Here is a 21,789-nt window from a genome sequence, read left to right as displayed (position 1 = left end):
GGCTGGGCCTTAGCCAATGGGCTGAGGGATTCGAGAAGGAGGAGGAGGGGCTTCTTCTGGCCAATAGGCGGACGCGCTCTCGTTGCCGCTCTATGCCGCTCCGCCCCGGCTCGCTGGTCCCAGAAGGCGCCGGGCTTCCCAAGATGGCGGCCGACGTGTCCGTTACTCACCGGCCCCCGCTGAGCCCGGAGCCTGGAGCCGAGGTTGAAGCTGACGATGCCCCGGAGCGCCGGGCGCCCGAAGAAGAACTGCCGCCGCTAGATCCAGAGGAGATCAGGAAACGCCTGGAACACACCGAGCGCCAGTTCCGTAACCGCCGCAAGATACTGATCCGGGGCCTCCCGGGGGACGTGACCAACCAGGTATGGGGGGGCGGTGTGGGAGCGTGGCGGGAAATACCACCGTGCGCGTGCGCGGGGGGAACCAGGCAACACCGACGCTGGCTTGCCCGAGGGTAGGGGGCGTCGGCGGGAGAGTCCAAATGCAGGATCCATGAGGCTTTGGGAGAGACCAAGAGCGGGTTGTTGGCGGGGGGACGGTGATGGAAGGAGAAACCAACTTTGTACTGAGGGAGGACGTTGCTAGGGACGACCACAGGCTTGTAAGGGACCAAGTGATTAAAGTGGGCCCGCGGCTTCGGCCAATTTGGGGGATAGTGAATGGGCAGCTAGACTGGGACTGTAGAAGTAGAGATGCCAGTTACTCCCTGCTCTGATTGTGTTTTTCCTCATTCCTCTCTATGATGAGATGGCGAGACCTCATAGTCAGAAGTTTCAGGGTTGGCTAGAGTATCTTTAGCACGGTTTATTAACTTCTCATAGGGATAGATCGGAAGTAGTCGCAGTTCCTGGCGTCTTTCTTCCCCAGAAACCCCAGGATTTATTTGGAAAAAGAGGTCTCCTGCCCCCAACCCACAGATGTGAAAGAAAGGAGGGATCAGTGTTCTGTGGAGCTCCCCTTGGCTGATCTGGCCAGGGGTGCTCTTCTCTTGGGGCCTACCGCGCTGGGCTTTCCAGTGCTCTTTGGACCCAAGGAAATTGCATCTGATATGCCCTGCCCTGCTGTGGTGGAATGGGCTCTTTCTTCCTGTTGCGGAGAATTCCTGCTCTATAGCCCACCAACACGTCTGCCACTGGCTCACCCTCACTGTAGGTGGGCACTGGCTGGTAGAGCCCCCAGAGTATTGGGAGGGCATGACTTGGGGACGACTGGGGCAAGCACCACTAAGCATGATCTGATTTATTTCTAGAGTCAGTCTTTCTCCTAGCACCTGCCTGCCATCTCTCAGCTGGGAACACGCTGTGTCTCCTGCAGGGTGCAAGGTATATCCCTGCACAAGCAGGCCCCAGAGCCTCTCCCCCGCAGCTGGCTTACAAGAAGGCTGCTGTGCCAGCATGAGAGAATTGGGAAGCACACGAAGCCACTCAGTGTGGGCTTTAAGTATACAGGGTCCCCAGTCAGGTACCCCTGAGTGGCATTTCTGCTGCTGTCTTGACCAACCCCATGACCATCACCTCTCTGAGCCCCAGTTTCCTCATCTGCAAAATGGATTTGTTAATACCTAACTTGTAATGTTGGAAAGCGTCAGTCTTGCCAACTGAAAGACAGGTTAAACAACTTCCCTAAGGGCATACGGCAGAGCTAGGACTTGAACTCAGATCCACCTGGCTCTCTAAGAGTGTTTTGTGTTGGTAAAGCACATGGGATCTGCAGTTAGACTCTGAATCCTAGCTCTGCCAGGTATGGCCTCAATGGCTTTGGACAAGTAACCGCTCTGAGCCTCAGTTTCCTCCTTTGTTAAATGGGGACTGTGATTGACCTCATTCATAGCTGTTCCACTTGAAGGTGGCACTGGATTTCTTCCTTCAGCTCCTGGTGACTCTCTGTCCTTTGGCTTCTATCTCCACAGGAAGTGCACGACCTGCTCAGCGACTATGAGCTCAAGTACTGTTTTGTGGACAAATATAAAGGGACAGGTTTGTGGGGCTGTGGGGTGGGCTAGTGGCAAGGGGTGACAGTCCCTGAAGCTGGAAGCTTTCTGGCCCAGCATCTCCTCTCCTGAACTTTGGGCCCAAGATCATCCCCTAGGCCAGCGCAGGATAGACTGTTGCTCCAATCTTTTCTGGATGCCCATCATGGAGCAGCCTTGATACTCATGTTCCTCCTCCAGGCTGCTCAGCCAAATACCTGAGCATTGGGCTCTCCCACTTCCTACACCATCCCCCCAGTCCTGTCTGGTCTTCTTCAAGCCCTCCAGAACAATTGGTGTCCCTCCATCTCTGCCTACATGATTGCACACTCCTACTTGCCCTCCCCCAGGGATCCAGGGTTAATCAAATCTGATCAGTTTGATTGCAAATCTGATCAAACCTAGTCTTGACCTGATTGTTTTTCTCTCTCCTCAAAACCTGCCTGAGGCTCCTCTTGACATGATCTTGCAGGGATGTGCCCCAGCCTTGCCATCTCCTTGGTTGCAAGCTTCCAGACATTCCCTCTGTCACTGTTCTTAGCTGTCCCCTCTTCTATCCAGGTGAAGACAGGCAGCTCCTCACAGTGCCCTGAGTGCCCTCTCCCCATCATAGCACTGATCACTCTGGGCTGTCGCTGCTGGCTCACTCACCTGCCTCCTGTACTGAGTGGTCATCTCCATGAAAACAGGGACAAGTCTTATCAGCCTTGCAACCCACCCCCCTACCTTGTGGGAGACCCTCGGTGGGTGTCTGTATCTTCTAGGCTTTATACTTGCAATCTATAACTTGGGTGAGGACAGGGACCCTAGAGACCTCCTGGTGGGCCAGGGGGCCAGGGTAGTGGTTAAGATTTTTGGGCTCTGGAAGCAAATGGACCTGGGTTCGAGTCCTGGTCTCTCCTCACTCAGTGGCCATAGGCAAGTGATTCACCTTTCCTGAGCCTCAGTTTTCTCACCAGCTAATTGGGCGTGACCTGCTTGGGTTGACCACAAGGCCAAACATTAAAATACCTAAAAGGGCTATGGGTGTCTGGCACCTAGTAGATACTTAGTAAACATTGACAGGGGCAAGTCAGAACTGTTTACTGAGTACCTTGTATGTGGAGGTGCCAGGTATTGGGGATCCAGAAGTTAAGTGACTCTATTATTAATACTGTCTTTCAATAAATGTTTATTGAGCACCAGTATATGCTGGGACACAAAAACAGAGCAGTGAACCAAACAGAGATTGTCTAGTCTGCGGGGTGGAGGGGGAAGATGTCATTCACACCACTCTAGGCTTGAAGGTGAAGTGGTCATGGGACCAGAAGCTACAGGGTGCTGTGGGAGCTCAGTACTGTAATCTGAAACAGGTGCAGTCAGGGTAGGCTTCATGGAGGAAGTGATGTTTGCAGTCAGATTGAAGGGTGGATCAGGATTAACCAGGTGAAATAGGGGAGGTCAGTGTTCCATGCTTAGGGAAAAGTAGGTGCAAAGGCCCGAGGGAGCATGTGCCTGGCATGGTCCAGAAAGTAGCAGCAAGAGATGAGAGAGGAGGTCAGCAGGCCGTGGGGCCAGGTCACACAGGCTCCCTTGTCCCCTACAGTGAGAAGCCCCTGGATAAGGGTATGGCACATTCTGATAATCATTTTGAAAAGCTGTAGCTATTAGGTGGACAGCAAACCAGGACTGGCAACAGGACTGAGGCTGAGGCAGGTGCTTGGACATGAGAGGTGAGAGGTGTTGATGGCCTAGAAAGGTGGTAAGGAAGGGTGAGCAGGCTTGGGCTGTGGAGTCCGTCTGCCTGGGTTCGAGTCCAGGCTCCTTCCCTCAGGCAGGGGTGCCGCTGCTCTGCACCCATTTCCTTGATGGCACACTGATGGTTATGAGGAGTAAGTTTTCCCATTTAACAGATAGGGAAACTGGGACTCCACAGCCACTTCGGCTGGAGTTGAAACCCAGGTTCCATTGACCACATGCTTGACCACTACCCTATGTGTCACCCAAGTTACTCACCTATTTTCTATGTGTCAGCCAGGTGCACAGTAGATAAGAGAGCAGGTGAGTTCACAAGTAGGGTGAGAGCAGGGGTATGGGTGAGGGCAGGGAGCAGAACTCCTGGAGGTAGGAGGCACCTGTGCGAGTTGCTCAAGGCTGGCAACTATCCAGTTCACTGGGGCCTGAGGTGTCCTGGTTGGTTGGTATTCTGAGATCACATGTGGCTTAGAGAGAAGTAAGGGTGGGCGGCCATTGGTCAAGGCAGTTCTTCAGGGGACCCCACTGACCCACTCCCCCTCCTGCTGTAGCCTTTGTGACCCTGCTGAATGGTGAGCAGGCCGAGGCTGCCATCAGCACCTTCCACCAGAGCTGCCTGCGGGAGCGCGAGCTATCGGTGCAGCTGCAGCCCACCGACGCCTTGCTCTGCGTGGCCAACCTGCCCCCTAGTCTCACTCAGCAGCAGTTCGAGGAGCTGGTGCGGCCCTTCGGCAGCTTGGAGCGCTGCTTCCTGGTCTATAGCGAGCGCACTGGCCATTCCAAAGGCTATGGCTTCGCCGAGTACATGAAGAAGGACTCAGCTGCCCGAGCCAAGTCGGATCTGCTGGGCAAGCCATTGGGCACACGCACCCTCTACGTGCACTGGACAGATGCAGGACAGCTGACACCCACCCTGCTCCATTCCCGTTGCCTCTGTGTCGACCGCTTGCCCCCTGGCTTCAGCGATGTGGATGCCCTGCGCCGGGCTCTGTCAGCTGTTCATACACCGACCTTCTGTCAGGTGAGCTTGTGCCTGGAGTGGGGACCTGGGAGCAGATGCCTGGCCTGGAGCACCTGGGAGGGGTCCTTTGGATTCACCTGCCCTCCCCAATCTCCTGGATCCCTTTTCAGTAAAGTCTTGATGATGTCACTTTGAATGGGGTTCTTGTTAGAGAGGCCATATGGTGGGTGACAGTTCAGATAGGAGCCAGATGACTGGGGTTCAAATCCCTGTGCTCCCTCTAGTGCCTGGTTTAACCTTGCTGGCCTCTCTCCCCCTTGTGAAGTGCAGGCAAGGTTGCCTTTGTAAAAGCTGGGCAAGAGACTTGTTCATCCCTCTGTCACTTTCACTCCTACACTCGTCAGATGTTTCTTGAAAACCTACTGGGTCCCAGGCCTTGCGTTGAGTATACTGCTCCAGAGGAGCCCACAGTCTGTTTAGTCTTGAGGTCAGGAAGTAGACTTGACCAGATTCATTCTTAAGAAGGAATTCAATAATCACACATTGGTTAACAAAACGATCTCTGGTTCATCCAAGTCACATTTGTCAGACACTTCTGTATTTGTGCCCAGCCCCGTGGCAGGCACACTGGGGTGAGAATAGGCCAGGCCCAGCCCTGAGAGAGCCCCAGGTGGTGTTGCCCACAGACCCACAAGGCAGACGTTCCTTTAGCATACACTGGATTCTGAACACATTATTGCAGCCCCTTTATCCTGTAACAGCCTGGAGAGGCAGGTGTTATCCCCATTTTCAGGTGGGGACACTGAGGCACAGAGGGGTCAAGTGACATGCCCCAGGTCATACAGCCAGGACATGGTAGAGTCAGGATTGGAGCACTGCAGCCTGGCTCCAGAGCCCCAGGCAGCATAGAGGAAGCTGGTACCTGGCTTAGACCCCAACTCTGTGGCATTGGGTAGGGCTCACTCCTCTTGTATGAATGGATGTTAGGAACTGGGGAATGGGACGTCTGTAGGAACTCCTCCCCTTGCTCCCTCAGCATTCATTCATGCTCCTGCACCTACTATGTGTCAGGCCCAGAGCTGGGCTCAGGACACAGATGAATTAGCTCAGTGGCCACCTCCTCAGATAGAGGTTGAGGATTATAAGGCCATGACCAACTACAAGTTCTTTTTCTGAGCCTATTTCCCCACCTGGAAATGGGGCCAGCAGCACTTAGTGATTGAGTTATTGTGAACAGCTGCCTGTTTATTCTCACGTACATTAGGCATCCTAGTCGAACAGAGGCTGGGTTCCAAAATCAGGCAGGTTGAAGTTTGAGCCTCAGTTCCCTATTTGAGAGCCGTGTGGCCTAGGTTGCCCTTTGACCCTCTGAATCTTTATTCATTTGTATTGTGAGAAGATGTGTGTCTCGGCCTTGGTATGGGGCCTGGCCAGAGGTGGGCACTCAAAGCGCAGGTGCTGGCCCCAGCTGACAGCCTCCCTGAGCTGCTATGCCTGGAGTGGAACCCTTCCCTGCCCCTGTTGAACATCCTATTAAATTCCTACAACTACCCTTTGAGGTAGGTACAGTCGCTGCCCCATCTTACAGATGAGGAAACTGAAAGCCAGGGACAGGCATTTGCAGGGACCTGCCTAGGCCAGCCAGCGAGTTAGAGGTGGTCTGGGAGCAAGGTCAGGCAACTGACTCCAGGGCCCATGCTCTTAACTGGGTGCCCTTGCCTCCCAAGATCGCCGAAGCCACTCTGGGAATTTGCCGTCCTCCTGGGGGGAGGGGAGCTTTATTTTCACCATAATCAAGATGAGACTCCCAAGGAGATCCCATTGCAACCCACTCTAGTGCACTTTGCCATTTGTTCACAGGCCAATTTACATTGCTTTATTTCATTACAGAGTTGCTTAAAAATACTTGAATGTTATAGATATGTATAAAGCAGGTTTCACAAGACCTTGTGAAAAAAGCTTTTTCTATTTATTTATTTTTCTGAATTGGCAGTCCAATCACATTTGGACATTCAGCACAGGCTCTCTCCTGACCCCCCAGCACTTTTTCCTGCAGAGCCCTTGCTTGTACCAGTTTGTTGTGTCCTTCCAGAGAGAATTTATTATGCATGTACAACAAATGTGTATGTATGTTTCTGCATTCCTCTTTTCTTGACCCATTTATAGTTGTGCCTGTGTTGGTTCGGTTTTTCCACTCGTCTGTCTTGGCCATCTTTCCGTGTTCCGACATGAGAGCTTTCTCATTCCTTTTGCAGCTGTGCCGTATTCCACTTTACAGATTCTGTCCTTTTCCCTATTGGTAGACATTACGTTGGTCCCAGACCACACCACATCTCTCAGAACCTAGAAAAATGGCTTTGGTTCTTGGGACAGCCATCGCTATGCCAAGGTCGCCAGTTCCATTAAGGGTGTCAGCTTTGCCTCGTTTGATCCCAGCTCCAGCTCTGTGGCCTGGGCAAGGGACTGCCACTCTGAGCCTCAGTTTCCTCATCTGCAGAGTGGGTGTGCTGACATTGCCTGCATCTGGACTCAGTGAAGAGCCCAGCTGGGTGCTATCACCTAGTATCTGCTTTCCCTGGGACAGCCTCTGCCCACAAAACCAAGAGGCCTACCAGCAGAGGATTGATGTGGGGCTGTCCATGGCTTTTCTCTTTGTGTCTTGCTGCAGAGCTATTTGTGCATTTGATTTTCAGGGCACCCTGGACCCCACTGGAGTGACTGATATGTAATATATAGTATGTGTGGCATTCTCTCTTTCTGATTTCTTAAAAATTCTCAGTCTGGGAACACATCTGGCCCAAGGGTCTGGAGGAGGGGCTGTGGACCTGAAGTAACAAATGGCTGCCGTCAAGGGGTTTGGGGAGGCCTCCCTGATCTGCCCGTGACCACACCTCTTCCCTGTGGCTCACTGGCTGTGTTACCTTTCACCACCAGCCTCCAACCTGAGTTCAGAGGCCCCCTGCTTTGCCTCCAGGCTATGTGCTTTCCCAGCCCTGGCTGCAGTATTCTTGGCCTGAGGCTCTTGATTTGCTCCAAAGCCACCTGCTTGCCTCTTCCAGCCAGCCCCTCCTTCTCCCAGCCCTGCAAACCTCAAATTGCCATTCCCATCTATGCACCTTCCTATGTTCAGGAATCTCAAAATCTCAAAGTCCCAAAATGACATTGGCATGAGGCCCAAGAGAGTTGGTCCCTGTGAGGTGAGTCCCAACTCTGCCCTCCCACAAGCTGTGTGACCTTGAGCATAGTGACCTGTCTGAGCCTCAGTTGTCCCCTCTGAAAAACGGGTAGGATGCAGCTTCTCAGGGCCATTGGGAAGATTCAGTGAGCTGAATGCAGGAACAGTACTCAGGACAGTGCCAGGCCCAAAAATCTACCCTCTCTCGGGGGGTCTCTATCACAGTCAGGATCCATGTCTGATCACAGTTGTCATTGTATGTGAGAATGATCACTGCCCTCCCAGCACTCACATCCATCTTCCCCCCACCCTCACCAGCTGGCTTACGGCCAGGATGGTCAGCTGAAGGGCTTCGCTGTGCTGGAGTACGAGACTGCTGAGATGGCTGAAGAGGCACAGCAGCAGGCAGATGGCCTGGCCCTGGGGGGCTGCCACCTGCGCATCTCCTTCTGTGCCCCAGGGCCTCCTGGCCGCAGCATGCTGGCTGCACTCATCGCTGCACAGGCCACAGTGAGTGTGTGCCCAGGGGGTGGGCATGGGGGAGGTCGGTGGCCAGGCCTTCCTCCCTTGAGAGATCAGGGCTCCTGGCAGTTACCACTTGAGCTCTGGGGGCAGTAGGGAAGGGTGTGGCCTCAACCACCCTCCTTTTCTCTCCTCAGGCCCTCAATCGGGGCAAAGGGCTCCTTCCTGAACCCAGCATCCTGCAGCTGCTCAACAACCTGGGGCCCTCCGCCTCCCTCCAGCTGCTGCTCAATCCCCTGCTCCATAGCAACTCAGGAGGCAAGCAGGGTAAGGCAGGTAAAGTGGGCATTGGGCAGGGTCCCCAGCCTCTTAGAGCTAGGCACCTCCCAGAACTGTGTTCCCATCTGAGCTCCCAGTGACAAGAGTCCCATGAGCAGGAGCTGGGATGAGAATGGAGGTCACTTGCAAGGGGTCAAAAGTAGGAGCATTGCATCCTGCAGTGAGGCAGGGTGGTAGAAAAGGGGGCTGTCCTTCCTGAGGGCAGATACTTCCTTCTCAGGCCCTTCCTTTGGGCTGTTCACTTTCCCTCTCATGACTTCAGGCCCAGGGCTGCCTTTAATTGTGGAAGGGGACTTCCATCCAGGGATCACCTCCCATTTCCCGGGTCTCCCCCCAGGTCTTCTGGGTGCCCCCCCAGCCATGCCACTGCTCAACGGGCCTGCCCTGTCCACGGCGCTGCTGCAGCTGGCCCTGCAGACGCAGGGTCAGAAGGTAACATGGCCATGGGCCCTGGGTTCCCTCTTTACACATGTTGCCACAGCCCCTTGCCTTTCGATTTTAGACACTAATGCCAACCAGCAGCTCGCTTTCCGGGTTGTGGGCCATCTGGCTGTGTCCCTGGTGCTTAATATGGGGCCTGGCCCCCACCAGGGAGTAGAGTGGCCTCTTGCCCATAGACATGCACACACACAAATACACACACCATACCACCTCAGTGCCCACACGGAAACACATGTATACATCTTAAAACTGATACACATGAAGACACGCACGCACACAAAAATAGCACACACACATACCACCCTGTCTGGTTTGATTCACTAGGGCCAAGTCAGTGACAGGAGTATGTCTGATGATAACTGACAGAATGTAAAGTGGGCTTGGACCATTGTGTGCCAAATAGACTGACTGAATCGTGTGCTTAAGAATGACTGCTTCTACGATAATCAGCAGGGGGACTGGGTGTGGATGGTGGGTGCCTAAGGATTATCACCGTGTGTGTGTCTGATAATGACCAACACTGTGGGGTGATAGACCCAGACTGCTGAGTGCATGGTCCATGTTACTTGAGTCTCATCAAGGTCTCAGGTAGGCCCTGGCATGCAGGAAGCCCTTGGTTACCACTGGCTGGCCAGATGGGTGATGGCCAAGGTGTCACAGACACTGGAGGACCCATGAACAGCCATGGACTGGAGTCTGGGTGTGCTGAGTGTTGTGACTGCCAAGACCCTGGGCAACACCTGTCTACTGCTAAGGCCACACTGCCCCCATCCCCAGCTGACTGTGCTCTGTCCCCAGAAGCCCGGGATCCTGGGAGACTCTCCCATGGGCAGCCTCCAGCCTGGGGCCCAGCCAGCCAACCCCCTCCTTGGAGAGCTGTCTGCAGGTAACAGACCCTGCCCCCTTGTCATCTCTCTGGGTCTATCCTGTTTCCCCTTTCTGCATTGGGTGTGGTAAATTTCCAGATATATGGCCTTGGGCAAGTGACCTAACCTTTCTGGGTCTCAGTGTCTGTTAGCTTGGTGCTCGCCTCGTGGGTGAATCTGTGAGCATTCTGGACGTTGGTACACTCAGAGGGCTTGCTCAGTGCCCAGGACATAGTTATTCCTCAGCTGCTCACCCTGGTCCAAGCAGATGCTCTAGGACCCTGGGAAGGAAGGGTCCTGTATGTCTGGACTACTGACATCATTCTCTCTGTAGGAGGGGGCCTGCCCCCGGAGCTGCCACCCCGGCGAGGGAAGCCACCGCCCCTGCTGCCGCCACTGCTTGGCCCCTCTGGGGGTGACCGGGAAACCATGGGCCTGGGTCCCCCAGCAGCCCAGCTCACTCCACCCCCTGCCCCTGTGGGGCTGCTAGGCACTGGCCTCAGAGGCCTGCAGAAAGACAGTGGACCTCTGCCAACACCCCCTGGGGTAAGGTCCTGTTCTGTGCCCAGCACTCTTCCAGTCTCCTGCCCTGCGATGTTTCCCGTCAGGGACCCTCGCGAATCCAGCCCTCTCGCCATAGGTCTCACTGCTGGGGGAGCCCCCCAAGGACTTCCGGATCCCCCTGAACCCCTACCTGAACCTACACAGCCTGCTCCCTGCCAGCAACCTGGCGGGTAAGGAGGCCAGGAGCTGGGGAGGCGCTGGGAGAAGCCGCCGCCCAGATGAGGGCCCCCTGCCTAACCCCCCAGTCCCCAGAGGTGGTAGTGGCGGAGGCGGTGGTAGCAGCAAAGCCTTCCAGCTCAAGTCCCGCCTGCTCAGCCCCCTCACCAGCACCCGCCTGCCCCCTGAACCAGGGCTTCCTGACAGCTATGGCTTCGACTACTCCTCGGTGAGTATCTGCCTGCCCTGTGGTCCTAGAGCTGGCTATTGTGGCCCTTTGCCCCCTGGGAACAAGTCATTCTCTAAACTAGTATTTCTCTAGAACTGACTGTGCCAGGCCAAGCACTAGGGAGACAGTGGGGAACATGCCAGACACAGTCCCTGCCCTTCAGTCTCTTGTCTGTTTCTGTACATCAGATCTTGCTTCCTGTCTGTCTTTCTCTCCCAAGAGGCCTTAGGCTGCACTTCTGCTTCTCCTTAGAGACAGTGCTGAGCCTCCTATCTCTCTGCCCTTCTCTCTCCTCTCCTCTCTGAGATTCCTGTCTCTGTCCCTGGGGAACTCTTCCTTCTGCAACTTCCAGTGTCTTCCAGGTTAAATGTTGCAGACTGGCCACTTGCAGGCCACACTGTATTATAAAAAAATAACAACTGAAATAAACACTAATACCGACGTATAAACACTGCAAACATTCACACAATCCGGATGCTCAGCTTGCCTTGAAATCTCCAAACACCTGGCCCCATTGGGGCCACATGATTTCATAGCAGTCATCTCTGGGTCTGAGGTAGAGCCACTCCCTGGGACAGAGAACATTCTGTCTCATTGCCCCATGCACTAGAGTTTACCCTCTGCTGGAAGGGACAGACTTCCCTGATGACATCTGTGCCGGAGAATTCAGCTAGGAGTGAGGTTGGTGCAGACTTCAACCCAACACACTTTCTCCCACTTTCATGCAGGACGTGGGACCTAGGCGGCTCTTTTCCCACCCACGGGAGCCAGCCCTCGGGCCTCATGGACCCAGTCGACACAAAGTAAGAGCTTCCCTGTGAATCCCACCTACCATGTGTATCAGTTTGCTGCGTAACAAGTGGTCCTACCACTTTGTGGCTTACAACAGCATTTTATTTCACACCATTCTGTGGGATGGTGGGTGGATGGTTCTCTACACTCACCCTTCAGCTCAGCTGAAGCTCAGCAGTTCACAATGGCCTTAGTCATATAGCTGCAGTCAATAGGCTGGTCAGTGGGCCTTCACTGTGGGCCTCACGTGATGAGTTCCATGTAGAGGTCACCCTCCAACAGGCCAGCCTGTGCGCATGCATGTGGTGGTGGTCCCAGGGTTTCCTGGAGGCAGAAGGGAGGGCAGGCACCTCTGCTTGCATCTTTATGCTACTTACTGTCTTATTGGCCAAAGCTAGTCACATGGCAAAGCCCAGAGTCATTTAGGGGTGGTTTACAAAAGGGGATAGATACTGTAGTAGCCTGCCTCACTCAGCTGGCCCCCTTTCTACAGATGTCCCCCCCACCCAGTGGCTTCAGCGAACGGAGTGGTGGGGGCGGTGGGGGATCCTTCTCTCACTTTTATTCGGGCTCGCCCACTTCCTACTTCACCAGCGGCCTGCAGGCTGGCCTCAAGCAGAGCCACCTTAACAAGGTGAGGAGCCTCCCCCAGCTGAGCACAGGTTCCCAGGGTCAGCTAGGATGCAGGGGACCCCTGTGACCCTCAGAGCCTAGGTAAAGGCTAGGGTGGTGGCAGGGGTGAGTTTTGCTCAGGGCCTAGCTGAAACAAGCCATCCTTTCTGCACCTGTGTGTCTAGCACCTGATGCTGCCCAGCCTTCTGGGCTTCCACTCACTTTCCCAGCAGCCTAGGGGGTGGGTGATATTAGCCCCAGTTGACATGAAAAAACAAAAGCTCAGAGAGAGGAACTAATTTGCCCCCAATCGTGGCTAGTATGCAGCAGAGGCAGGATTTGAACCTGAAGCACCCTGACCTTTGCTCTGGGGGATGTTTCCTCTCCCATCTTCCGTTTCTGCCAGGCGGTCGGTTCCTCCCCACTGGGCTCCGGAGAAGGGCTCCTGGGCTTGGGCCCTGGGCCCAATGGCCACAGCCACCTGCTGAAGGTACAGGCAAGGGATGGGGACACACATGGCTGGGGAACGGAACAGTGACCTCTGTCCAAGGTGGCCCCTGACCTGCTACCCTCTCTCCTCTGTCTCCAGACACCACTAGGTGGCCAGAAACGCAGCTTTGCCCACCTGCTGCCCTCACCAGAGCCCAGCCCCGAAGGCAGCTACGTGGGACAGCACTCCCAAGGCCTTGGTGGCCATTACGCAGATTCATACCTGAAGCGCAAGAGGATTTTCTAAGGGGCTAGTGCCAGAGATGCTCCAGGGCCTGCACCAAATCGCTTTTGGGTTTTCTGGTGTTTTGTGTTTTTGTTTTGTTTTTTTCTTTCAGTAATAGGAAAATCTCTGAAAGACTTTGCTGACCAACCAGCTGGAGCCCAAGGAGTGTGGGAGAGTCTGGGGGCCACTCTGCATCTCTGGTCTACTCCTGGCATGGAAACCCTGCAGCCTTAAGAAAGAGAGCAGGCTGGGCCCCTTTCTGCCCTCCCTGTGTCCGCCTGCGTCTGCCTCTCTGGGAGTCTTCTCCTGCCTCCTCGCTCCTGTATCTTGGCCTTTCGAGTGCCTTGGACATTTCCCTGATCTCCCATGAGGATCAGAGACTATCCCCCTTTTTTAACTTTGACAATTGACTTTTGTTTCCTTTTCTAATTTTTATTATTTTTTAAACAATCCAGGACGACCCCCAGCTCTTATACTTAAAAGGTTCAACATGTCTGGACCTCCATTCCACACTTCGGTTTGAAATGGCTCAGCTCTTTTCTCTTTTTCCCATGTCTGTTGCAGGCATGGCTTCTTCCTTCCCCTGCCTGCCCAGTCTGGCCTGTACTCCAGCTCTGGGTGCCCTGCTCCCTGCCACAGTCCCCTTGCCTTCTGATGCCTTAAAGCCAGGCCCCAGGCCCCGCTGGCCAGAGCCTCTCAGATGCCAAGCTCTGGAAGCTTGACTCAGGACCAAACAGCTCTGGCCTAGGGATTGGGTCCCTTTACCCAGGGTCCCCACCCTGGGGACAGTAGAAGGCCAAAGCCTTGGTCTTAGCAAACCAAATCCACCATCCCTCTGCCCAGGCTAGGTGCAGAGACAGGCTTTCTCTGCCAGCTGAAACCAGTCCCCCTGCTCTTTGTCAATGGGAGTCGGGCACTGTGCATCTCACTGAGCCTCTGCTGACTCCCCCCGTGTTCAAGATGAGTTCCACCTCCGTACCCAGGCCAGGTCACCTGGAGCTGGCCTCCCCTTGTCCCATTGCTGGAATCAAACAACTCCATGCAGATAAATTCTGCCCCTGCCCACCAGCAGGACCTGTTGGCTTGAAGTGAGCCTGCGCCGTACCCTGGCCAGCTAGGCCACCAGCTTCCTTCTCCTCACTCTGGGGGTCTACATCCACTTCAGGGGGTCCCCAATCCTCTCACACAGACCTTTGCTGAATTAAAGTTTGTAAGTAAATGGTTTTAAAGAAAGCAGAGCTGGCTCGTTCTTGAGACAAACAATGGGCTAGGGTGGGAGGTCTGGGATGGCTGCCGCAGGTCTTGGTATGCCAGCCAGACACTGCCGCTGCTCCCCCCCCCCTTTCCTTCCCCACACAGATGTCGGCGCTTGTATTAGAGTAATTACGGATCTTTTGCTCCCTTGTGTGCCGGAGCGCATGCCCTGTTGCCGGGTCACGTGATGCCTGTCATGGCCGCCTCCTTGGCCCGGGGCGGTGTTAGTGCCGGGTTCTTGCTACGGGTGGCCAAGGGTTCCTTGTGGAGCCCATCCGGGGGCTTTTGGGGGTACGGGGGAGCGGTGGCTCCAGCGACAGCGAGAAAATTCCGGGTGACAGGTACCTGAGGCGCCTCGGGTTGGGGGTAGGGCAGCACTAACCCGTCGAATGCTCACAGGGCGCTGCGCGTGGCTCACCCAACTGTGTTTTCCAGGCTCGGGGTTGTCTGGGGAGGAAGAAGCGAGCGGCCCCGAGCGGCCTGAAGACGTGTGAGTGGGGGCGGGGGAAGCCCCCCATTCCTCATCCCAGGAGGTTTTTCTAGTCCCTGCCTTACCTTGCAGCCTCATCCTTGGGTCCCCCTCTGCTTTGTCCCGTTTCCCTGTCCGTCTAGCCCAGACCCAACTTCCTAACCCTAGATTCCACCTGAACCCGGGGCCATCATCCAGTACGGCATCTGCATCCCCATTTGTCCTCAGGGTGAACGTGGTGTTCGTAGACCGGTCAGGCCAACGGATTCCGGTGAGAGGCAAAGTCGGGGACAATGTTCTCCACCTGGCCCAGCGCCATGGGGTGGACCTGGAAGGTGGGAGCCAGGCACAGGGAATTGAGGAGGCTCTTATCATTCGTTGAAAAAACACCACCACACAAATCAGATATAGATGGGTCTCCACTGATTAACCCTCCCATGGCTTCCCACCAGTCCTGGATTAAAATCTAGACTTCTCACCACTGCCTCATCCCCTGCCCAGCTAGCTCTTAACGTTCATTGCCTCCCCCCCCCCCCTTGGCTTATTGAGCATTTACTAGAGGTTACTAAAACACCTGTCCACTGGGAACTCTAGCCACACTGACTTTCTTGCTATTCTTCAAACTGCCAAATTCTTTCCTGCCTCAAGGCCTTTGCATTTGTTACTCCCCGGGTCTGAAGTGATTTTCCAACAGATCTTCTAGTTTCTTCTCATCCGTCAAGTCTCAGTGTAAGTGTTATCTTCCTGACAATCTCATCTCCCTCAGTGGACCTAAAGTGCATATGTCCCAGTCTATCATCTTGCTATGTTTTATTGTCCTCATAGCACTTCTCCCCGTTTTGTTTCCCTCTTTGTCATCTCTCCCCAGAATGAGATCAGAAACTTGCCTTGTCCACACGTATCTGTTGCCTGTCATGGTATTTAGATACAACAGGTATTAAATCAGTATTTGTTAAGGAAAGATATTCATAGCAGACATTACTTTAAGCCTGTTAACACATTAACTGATTGACTCTTCCTGACAACTTTATGCAGTAGGGGAGACGATCTCATTTTATAGGTGAGGAAATTGAGCCCCAGGTTACGTAGAGCTGGCCCAAGGTGAAGTGGCAAGTTAGATGCAAACACAGCCAATTTTAGCTGCTCAGCCTGTGCCACTCTTCCCTGACCATGGAACATTACTGTGTGCCAGGCAGCAGTGTACAGAACAGGTAAGGCTCCTGTCATTTCACACCAATTTTAACCTAATAGGGAGTAAATGTGTAATTATATAGTCAGCAACTGAGAACGATGGTCTGAAAAAAATGTACAGGGTTATTTGTTGGGTGAATGTAGTAGGGAGGCTGATTTAATCATTAGAGGGGTGGAGATGTTGGGAGGTGGTCATGGCAGGCCTACCTCAAGTTTTGTTCTGGAATCTAGTGGCTGGCAGTCCAGGACACAGATTGGAACATGAGGTTTAGAGGCAAGTGGCCTCTGTTCATATTTTGCCTCTTGCCAGCTGTGTGACCTTGAGCAAGGTACTTGGCATCTTTGGGCCTCTGTTTTCTCACCTGTAAAATGGGATCACTTAGTTCCATCTTGCTGGGTTGCTATGAAAGATTAAACAGATGTCATTTGTAATGCTTAGTACCTGGCACGTGGTTAGTGTGCAGTGACTAGTTGGGACACTTATATTAGATAATCTTGATCTCAAGGGAGAAGGATGCTAACAAGGTGAGAAACAGGGTTAAGGAAGAGATCCCAGAACTACTTGGAGTTTCAAGGCCAAGTTTCTGCCCAGGAGATGGAGGTTCTGCTGGGTCAGGGTACTGGCTGCCTTGCATTTCAACTCTCATTGTCAGACATGTCTGGAAGAGAAAGGAGAATTCTGTTCTGTCATTCACTCATAATAGATGTATCTTGAGCATCTATAACATGCTAGGCTCAGTGCCAAGTACAGAGAGAGGAGGACAGGTTGACAGGGTGTGATAAATGCTGTAGAGAAATTAATAAGTTAACAAGGGGGAAGGATAAGAAACAGGAGATGGGGGACTTGAAGGCAGTTGAATTGAGTTCCTGAATATAACATCTGGCCATGGAAAGAGTGGCAAGAAGAACATTCCAGGCCAAGGATATAGCAATTGCAAAGGTCCTGTGGTGGTGGCGGTGAGCAAGGGGGCCAGTGTGGCTGATGTGGAGTAAGTGAAGGGGTGGGAGGATCACCAGGACTGAGTGGAGGAGTTTGGATTTTGTTCTGGCTGTGAAAACCCTTTGGAAGGTTTTAGTCCAGGAGGGACATTATCCCCAAGCACAGTTCTCAGTCAACCCCAGCTTCTGCATCTTTCAACCTTTATTTCCTGACTCTTTCCCCTAATGCACTAGGTGCTGAATAAGCCAGTCTCCTTCAGGAGCAAAAGGGAGGCAGGAACACATTTGCCTAGCACAGTGACAGGCTCACAGCAAGGGAATTCAAAGGCTACTGGTAACCTTCCTGGCCTTTCCCCTCTCAGCTACACTGAAGTCAAGTCCACACTCATTAATAGTTCCTTGTACCCAGCCTGGTCCTCAGCTTGCCTGGGAGTCCCTGGGAAATGGGACACCCTGGATGTCCCTTTGCAAAACCTATCCACAGCTCAGGAACAGCTAGCTGAGTAGATGACAGGGTGGAAGGCGCACACAGTGGGCATGCAGGCCTGGGAGGGAAAGATTAGGGGCATGTGGTGAAACAAAGGGCTTCTCCCTTATGTCTTGCATGAGCCTGATCATGCCACTTACCTATGCTCCTTTCACTTGCTGCCCCCCAGGGGCCTGTGAAGCTTCCCTGGCATGCTCTACCTGCCACGTGTATGTGAGTGAGGACCACCTGGACCTTCTGCCTTCTCCTGATGAGAGGTGAGCAGGGCAGCCCCCTCCCAGCTCAGAGCTGGAGGGTTGGCTGTTGAGCCTTTTCATTCCCAGTGTCTAGAGGGCCACTGGGCCGCAGCAGGGAGCAGCCCCAGCTTTCCCCCCCCCCTGCAGCTGCTGGCAGGGGCACTGCCGCCTTACTGCTTCTGGACTCAGCCCACCCCTTCCTGGCCTGAGAGGTGCCCTCTCTCTGCCCATCTGGGCCCTCACCAGCTATGCCAATGTGCCCACTACTAACCACTGCCTCCCTTGCCCAGGGAGGATGACATGCTGGACATGGCCCCCCTCCTCCAGGAGAACTCCAGGCTAGGCTGCCAGATCATGCTGACACCTGAGCTGGAAGGGGCTGAATTCACCCTGCCCAAGATCACCAGGAACTTCTACGTGGACGGCCATGTCCCCAAGCCTCACTGATATGGGCAGTTGGACTATCGCAGACACCCTTGGCCCCAGGGCCACGACTGGAGGAATAGCCAAGTTGCCAGCCCAGCCCAGAGCACGGACAGGCACGAGAGATGTTAGAAGCACCAAGAAGGCCAAATGCTTCAGAGAGATCCCATGTCCAGGCTCTGGTGGAGACAGGGCCCCTACTGGGGTGACCTCTCCAAGCCGCTGAGAATTTGGGTGTGGCTAGGGTTGGAATCTTAATTAGACAATAAAAACCATCTTACAGAACTCCAGCATTTTGCGTATACTTGGTGGGGAGGTGGGGAGCAGCCCTCACCTACCCCTCCACATCCCCCCCCCCCCCGTCCCGGGTTTACAATTGCACCTTCCAGGCCCTTAGCTCTCGCCCCCACCGCCGTGATGGAGCCATCGGGGAAACTGAGGCAGAGGCCTGGAGGAGGGCCTGGGAGACTGAGGGGCCTACGTGCGTCAGCGGGGCAAGGCCCCGCCCCTGCAGCCGCGGAGGGATTTGAAGGGGCCCAAGCCACGAGGGGTGTACAGGCCACCCAGCAAAGTCCTAAAGTAGGAAGGGACAGGGTCCAGGCCTGGCCTAAAGGTGGGGGCTAGGAAGCAGGCATCTGGCAGCGCCCCGCCCCACCCAGGTGGGGCTCATTGGCCCCTCTGCCTGAAGCGCCTGCACCCAGCACAGCAGGCTTCACCCAGGTGGCGCTCATCCGTGGGCCCGCGGGGGCGGGGCAAGATTAGGGGAGGGGGCTGGGCTGGGGCATGATGGAGGCTGAGCCAGCGCCGGACCTTTCGATCATGATGCTGCGAGAACTGCTGGCGCCATCCTGTCTGGACCCCGAGCCGCTCCCCGGACCCCCGACCCAGCAGGCGCCAAGGACACCACGATGCCTCAGACCCAGTGGCAGGTGCGTTAAGGAGCCGCCCCTTCCCAACTGGCCCAGTGGTCAAGGGTCATGACCTCTGGTTCCTGGGGTTATTCAGGGGTCACAATGTTAGTTACTGGTACTTGCAAATAAGAGGTTATGGTCCCCAGGGGTACGTGGGGTCATATGTGGTCAGAGGCCATGCAATTGCCCTTGCCTCATGTCTCCGAGGCCTTTGTAGGTGCTGCCCAGGGAAGGAGTTGACTACACTGCCCCTTGTCCCCAGGTCCTTCTGGCCTGCACGTCAGGACTCGGTCACCAACCTGCGTTTCCTCCAAGAGACAGCAGAGGGGCTGGCCCAGCCCCCTGCCCAGGATACCCAGGCCCTGGGGCCCTGCTGGGAGCTGAAGGCCCTGGGGGTGCTGGGACCCTCACCTCTGGCCAGGAATACCAGGGCCATGCTGACCCCAATTAGCCAGCAAGGAGGCAGCCTGGGGCCTCCCGAGATTCCACCGGCCCCTTCAGCCCCACCCCAGAGGAGACTCCGGAAGCAGTCGAACCCGCACCAGGGCGCGGAGAAAGTGGACCCCTGGTTTGAGGGAGTGACCCTGAAGTTTCAGATAAAGCCGGATTCCAGCCTACAAATCATACCCAGCTACAGGTAGGAACTGGCCTGGGTGAGGGCGCCCTTTATACAGTTAATAATGATAATGGTAGAGACAGAGGCCTGTGGTGAGGCGTCTCCAGGCATGGGCTCACAGACTTCTACACCAGCCCTGCAATACAGATGGCCAAGTCTCTGAGCAAGACTGGTGCCATTCACTGCCCTGATGCCATAGGCAGTCATATCCCAGTCTGAGGTTAAGTCTCCTATTTATGAGACAGGCCTGACCACACTGAAGGCTGCTGTTATTTTTTCCAATAATGATAATAGCTATCATTTGTCAGAAACAACAGTAAGAGGTAACACATAGCACTTGATGTATATGGGTTCATTGATGCCTTGTAAAGCCCATTTTACAGATTCAGGAACTGAAGCAGAGGGGGCATCACTTGTCCAGGGTCACACAGCAAGGACAGAGAGAAATGGGATTTCAACCTGGTAGGCTGGCCCTGGGCTACCTCTTTAAATAATAATTATTATTATTACTAGTAAGAGACAAAACCAGGCCTTTCTGACATCAGATGCCTCCTGAGGGATGCCTGATATCTTGATAGTAAATCTTTATTTTGGGAGGCTTTCTGGGACAGGATACAGATTCCCTAGTACTAATGCCTTGTCTGCTCCCCAGCCTGGCCAGCAGCAGCCGCTCTCAGGGTCCCCCTACAGGCCTCGAGGCCAACCTAGGAGGCAGCGAAGCCCTGGGTGAGTCCTGAAGACATGAGAGCTATAAATATTGGGGGAGTGGGGTAACCTTCTATCATCTCTGTCTCCCCATCCTGCTTCCCCATTTAGACCTATCCAGAATGAGTCTCAGTGCCTCCCTTCACTCTGCTGAGTCACCCCCACCCCCGGCTTCCTCCTCTGCTGAGCTTTGCCATCTGTCTCCCTTCCTGACTTTCCCTTTTCTTAGATCTGGCAACACCTGGGAGTGGCCCAGACCCTTCACAGAGATCATCCCAAATTTCCCCACCCCATATGGGCCTCCTGAGCCTGGACTCTTCGCCTCTGACTCCTGCACTTTGGCCTCTGCCTTTTCAGGGCCCCGGCGCTGTGCTTCCTGTAGGACCCAGAGAACCCCACTCTGGAGAGATGCTGAAGATGGGACACCTCTCTGCAATGCCTGTGGTATCAGGTCCGCGGACTGGAGGAGGGAGTTGGAGTGGAGTCCCCAAATCAGCCTGTGCTTAGCTAGCATGGGGTATTGGGAAGAGAAAATACTCACCTTTGGGGAAGTGGTTTCCTTGTGGTGGTTTCTGTGTCCCTGGTGCATCCTGAATGTTGGTTTTTTTGTACCCCCACCCCAGGTACAAGAAATATGGCACCAGGTGCTCCAGCTGCTGGCTGGTGCCCAGGAAAAATGTGCAGCCCAAGAGGTTATGTGACAGATGCGGGATGTCCCTGGGCCCCAACCAAGGCCCAACCCAGGAAGGGTAAGCCCTTCCTCACCCAGCCAAGCCTGTCCTGCCTCAGTTTCTCTAGGGGGAGAGTAGGAAGAAGCCCTCCTAAGAGGAATGGGGAAAGAGCTTGGGTCTTGAGGGTTCCAGCCTGCTTCCTCTGTGCCCTCTTCCCATTCAGGGACCCCAGGCAGAAGACCCAGGCCTCAGGCCCCAGAGCCCCTGTCTCAGGGGTTCACTGGCCTTCTCCTTGACCCCTGCTCCAATCAGGCTTGGCTGAGCTCCCCCTCAGGAAATGTTCTCAGTAGTGACATTCATGCTGTTTGTTAATAGCAGGGACAATAAAGAGCAGAACTACTCAGAGAAGGAGCTCTGTGACTCGGGGCTCCCACCTCATGTGCCCTTACCTGCCACTCCCCCAGCCCTAGAATGTGGGGTAGGTGTTTTCTCATTGGGGTTCTGAGGGATACACAGTCACATATATAAAGGCACCAACCCACATAGGGGATTAGCCACATGCATCACAATGTCCCATACAGGGAAACAGCCACCACATACAGAGACAGACAACACATACAGACACATGCATCAACACACTGACACACAGGGACAGACACATATGTGCTGACACTCACATAAGACAAACACATAGAGACAGACCACACACAAGACTGAAAGATACATGGGTTGACAGACACATGTCCACTGATACATGATAGATACACATGTCGATGGACATACAGATACACATACACAATCCAGACACACACATCATATACAGACACACATGTCAACAGATGCACATGACACCTTGGTACAGTGATACAGAT

The 21,789-nt window shown here is 54.3% G+C and overlaps 3 protein-coding genes across 6 annotated transcripts; all 3 read left to right on the top strand.

The window, feature by feature from the left end:
- Positions 1 to 108: 108 nt before the first annotated feature.
- On the top strand, positions 109 to 14,252 carry RAVER1 (ribonucleoprotein, PTB binding 1). 3 transcript variants are annotated; one of them, XM_081136930.1, is made up of 13 exons: positions 109 to 362; positions 1,910 to 1,976; positions 4,255 to 4,724; positions 8,158 to 8,349; positions 8,499 to 8,628; positions 8,978 to 9,072; positions 9,880 to 9,967; positions 10,282 to 10,493; positions 10,588 to 10,896; positions 11,625 to 11,699; positions 12,182 to 12,322; positions 12,707 to 12,790; positions 12,890 to 14,252. In XM_081136930.1, exons 1-13 carry the CDS (start codon positions 144 to 146, stop codon positions 13,034 to 13,036), a joined length of 2,229 nt encoding a protein of 742 aa, XP_080993056.1. In that variant the 5' UTR covers positions 109 to 143; the 3' UTR covers positions 13,037 to 14,252. The 3 variants fall into 3 exon arrangements, with proteins under 3 accessions (XP_080993056.1, XP_080993057.1, XP_080993058.1); XM_081136931.1 differs by lacking the exon at positions 12,182 to 12,322 and having other exon boundaries at positions 122 to 362; positions 12,890 to 14,241; XM_081136932.1 differs by lacking the exons at positions 12,182 to 12,322; positions 12,707 to 12,790 and having other exon boundaries at positions 122 to 362; positions 12,890 to 14,235.
- A 126-nt stretch (positions 14,253 to 14,378) lies between these two features.
- FDX2 (ferredoxin 2) lies at positions 14,379 to 18,304 on the top strand. Of its 2 annotated transcripts, none has more exons than XM_081136934.1 (5): positions 14,379 to 14,610; positions 14,705 to 14,759; positions 14,967 to 15,073; positions 17,525 to 17,612; positions 17,882 to 18,304. In XM_081136934.1, exons 1-5 carry the CDS (start codon positions 14,457 to 14,459, stop codon positions 18,036 to 18,038), a joined length of 561 nt encoding a protein of 186 aa, XP_080993060.1. In that variant the 5' UTR covers positions 14,379 to 14,456; the 3' UTR covers positions 18,039 to 18,304. The 2 variants fall into 2 exon arrangements, with proteins under 2 accessions (XP_080993060.1, XP_080993059.1); XM_081136933.1 differs by having other exon boundaries at positions 14,907 to 15,073.
- Positions 18,305 to 18,797: 493 nt separating this feature from the next.
- Positions 18,798 to 20,999, top strand: ZGLP1 (zinc finger GATA like protein 1; the record flags this gene model as incomplete). The annotated part of the gene is made up of 5 exons (XM_081136055.1): positions 18,798 to 18,943; positions 19,188 to 19,562; positions 20,194 to 20,267; positions 20,604 to 20,697; positions 20,870 to 20,999. 5 exons carry the CDS (start codon positions 18,798 to 18,800, stop codon positions 20,997 to 20,999), a joined length of 819 nt encoding a protein of 272 aa, XP_080992181.1.
- Positions 21,000 to 21,789: the final 790 nt, after the last annotated feature.

This window comes from Miniopterus schreibersii, assembly GCF_964146895.1.
Source record: "Miniopterus schreibersii genome assembly, chromosome: 4".
NCBI lineage: Eukaryota > Metazoa > Chordata > Mammalia > Chiroptera > Miniopteridae > Miniopterus > Miniopterus schreibersii.
Note: the sequence above shows the minus strand (reverse complement) of the source record. Positions and strands in the feature narration are given on the sequence as shown.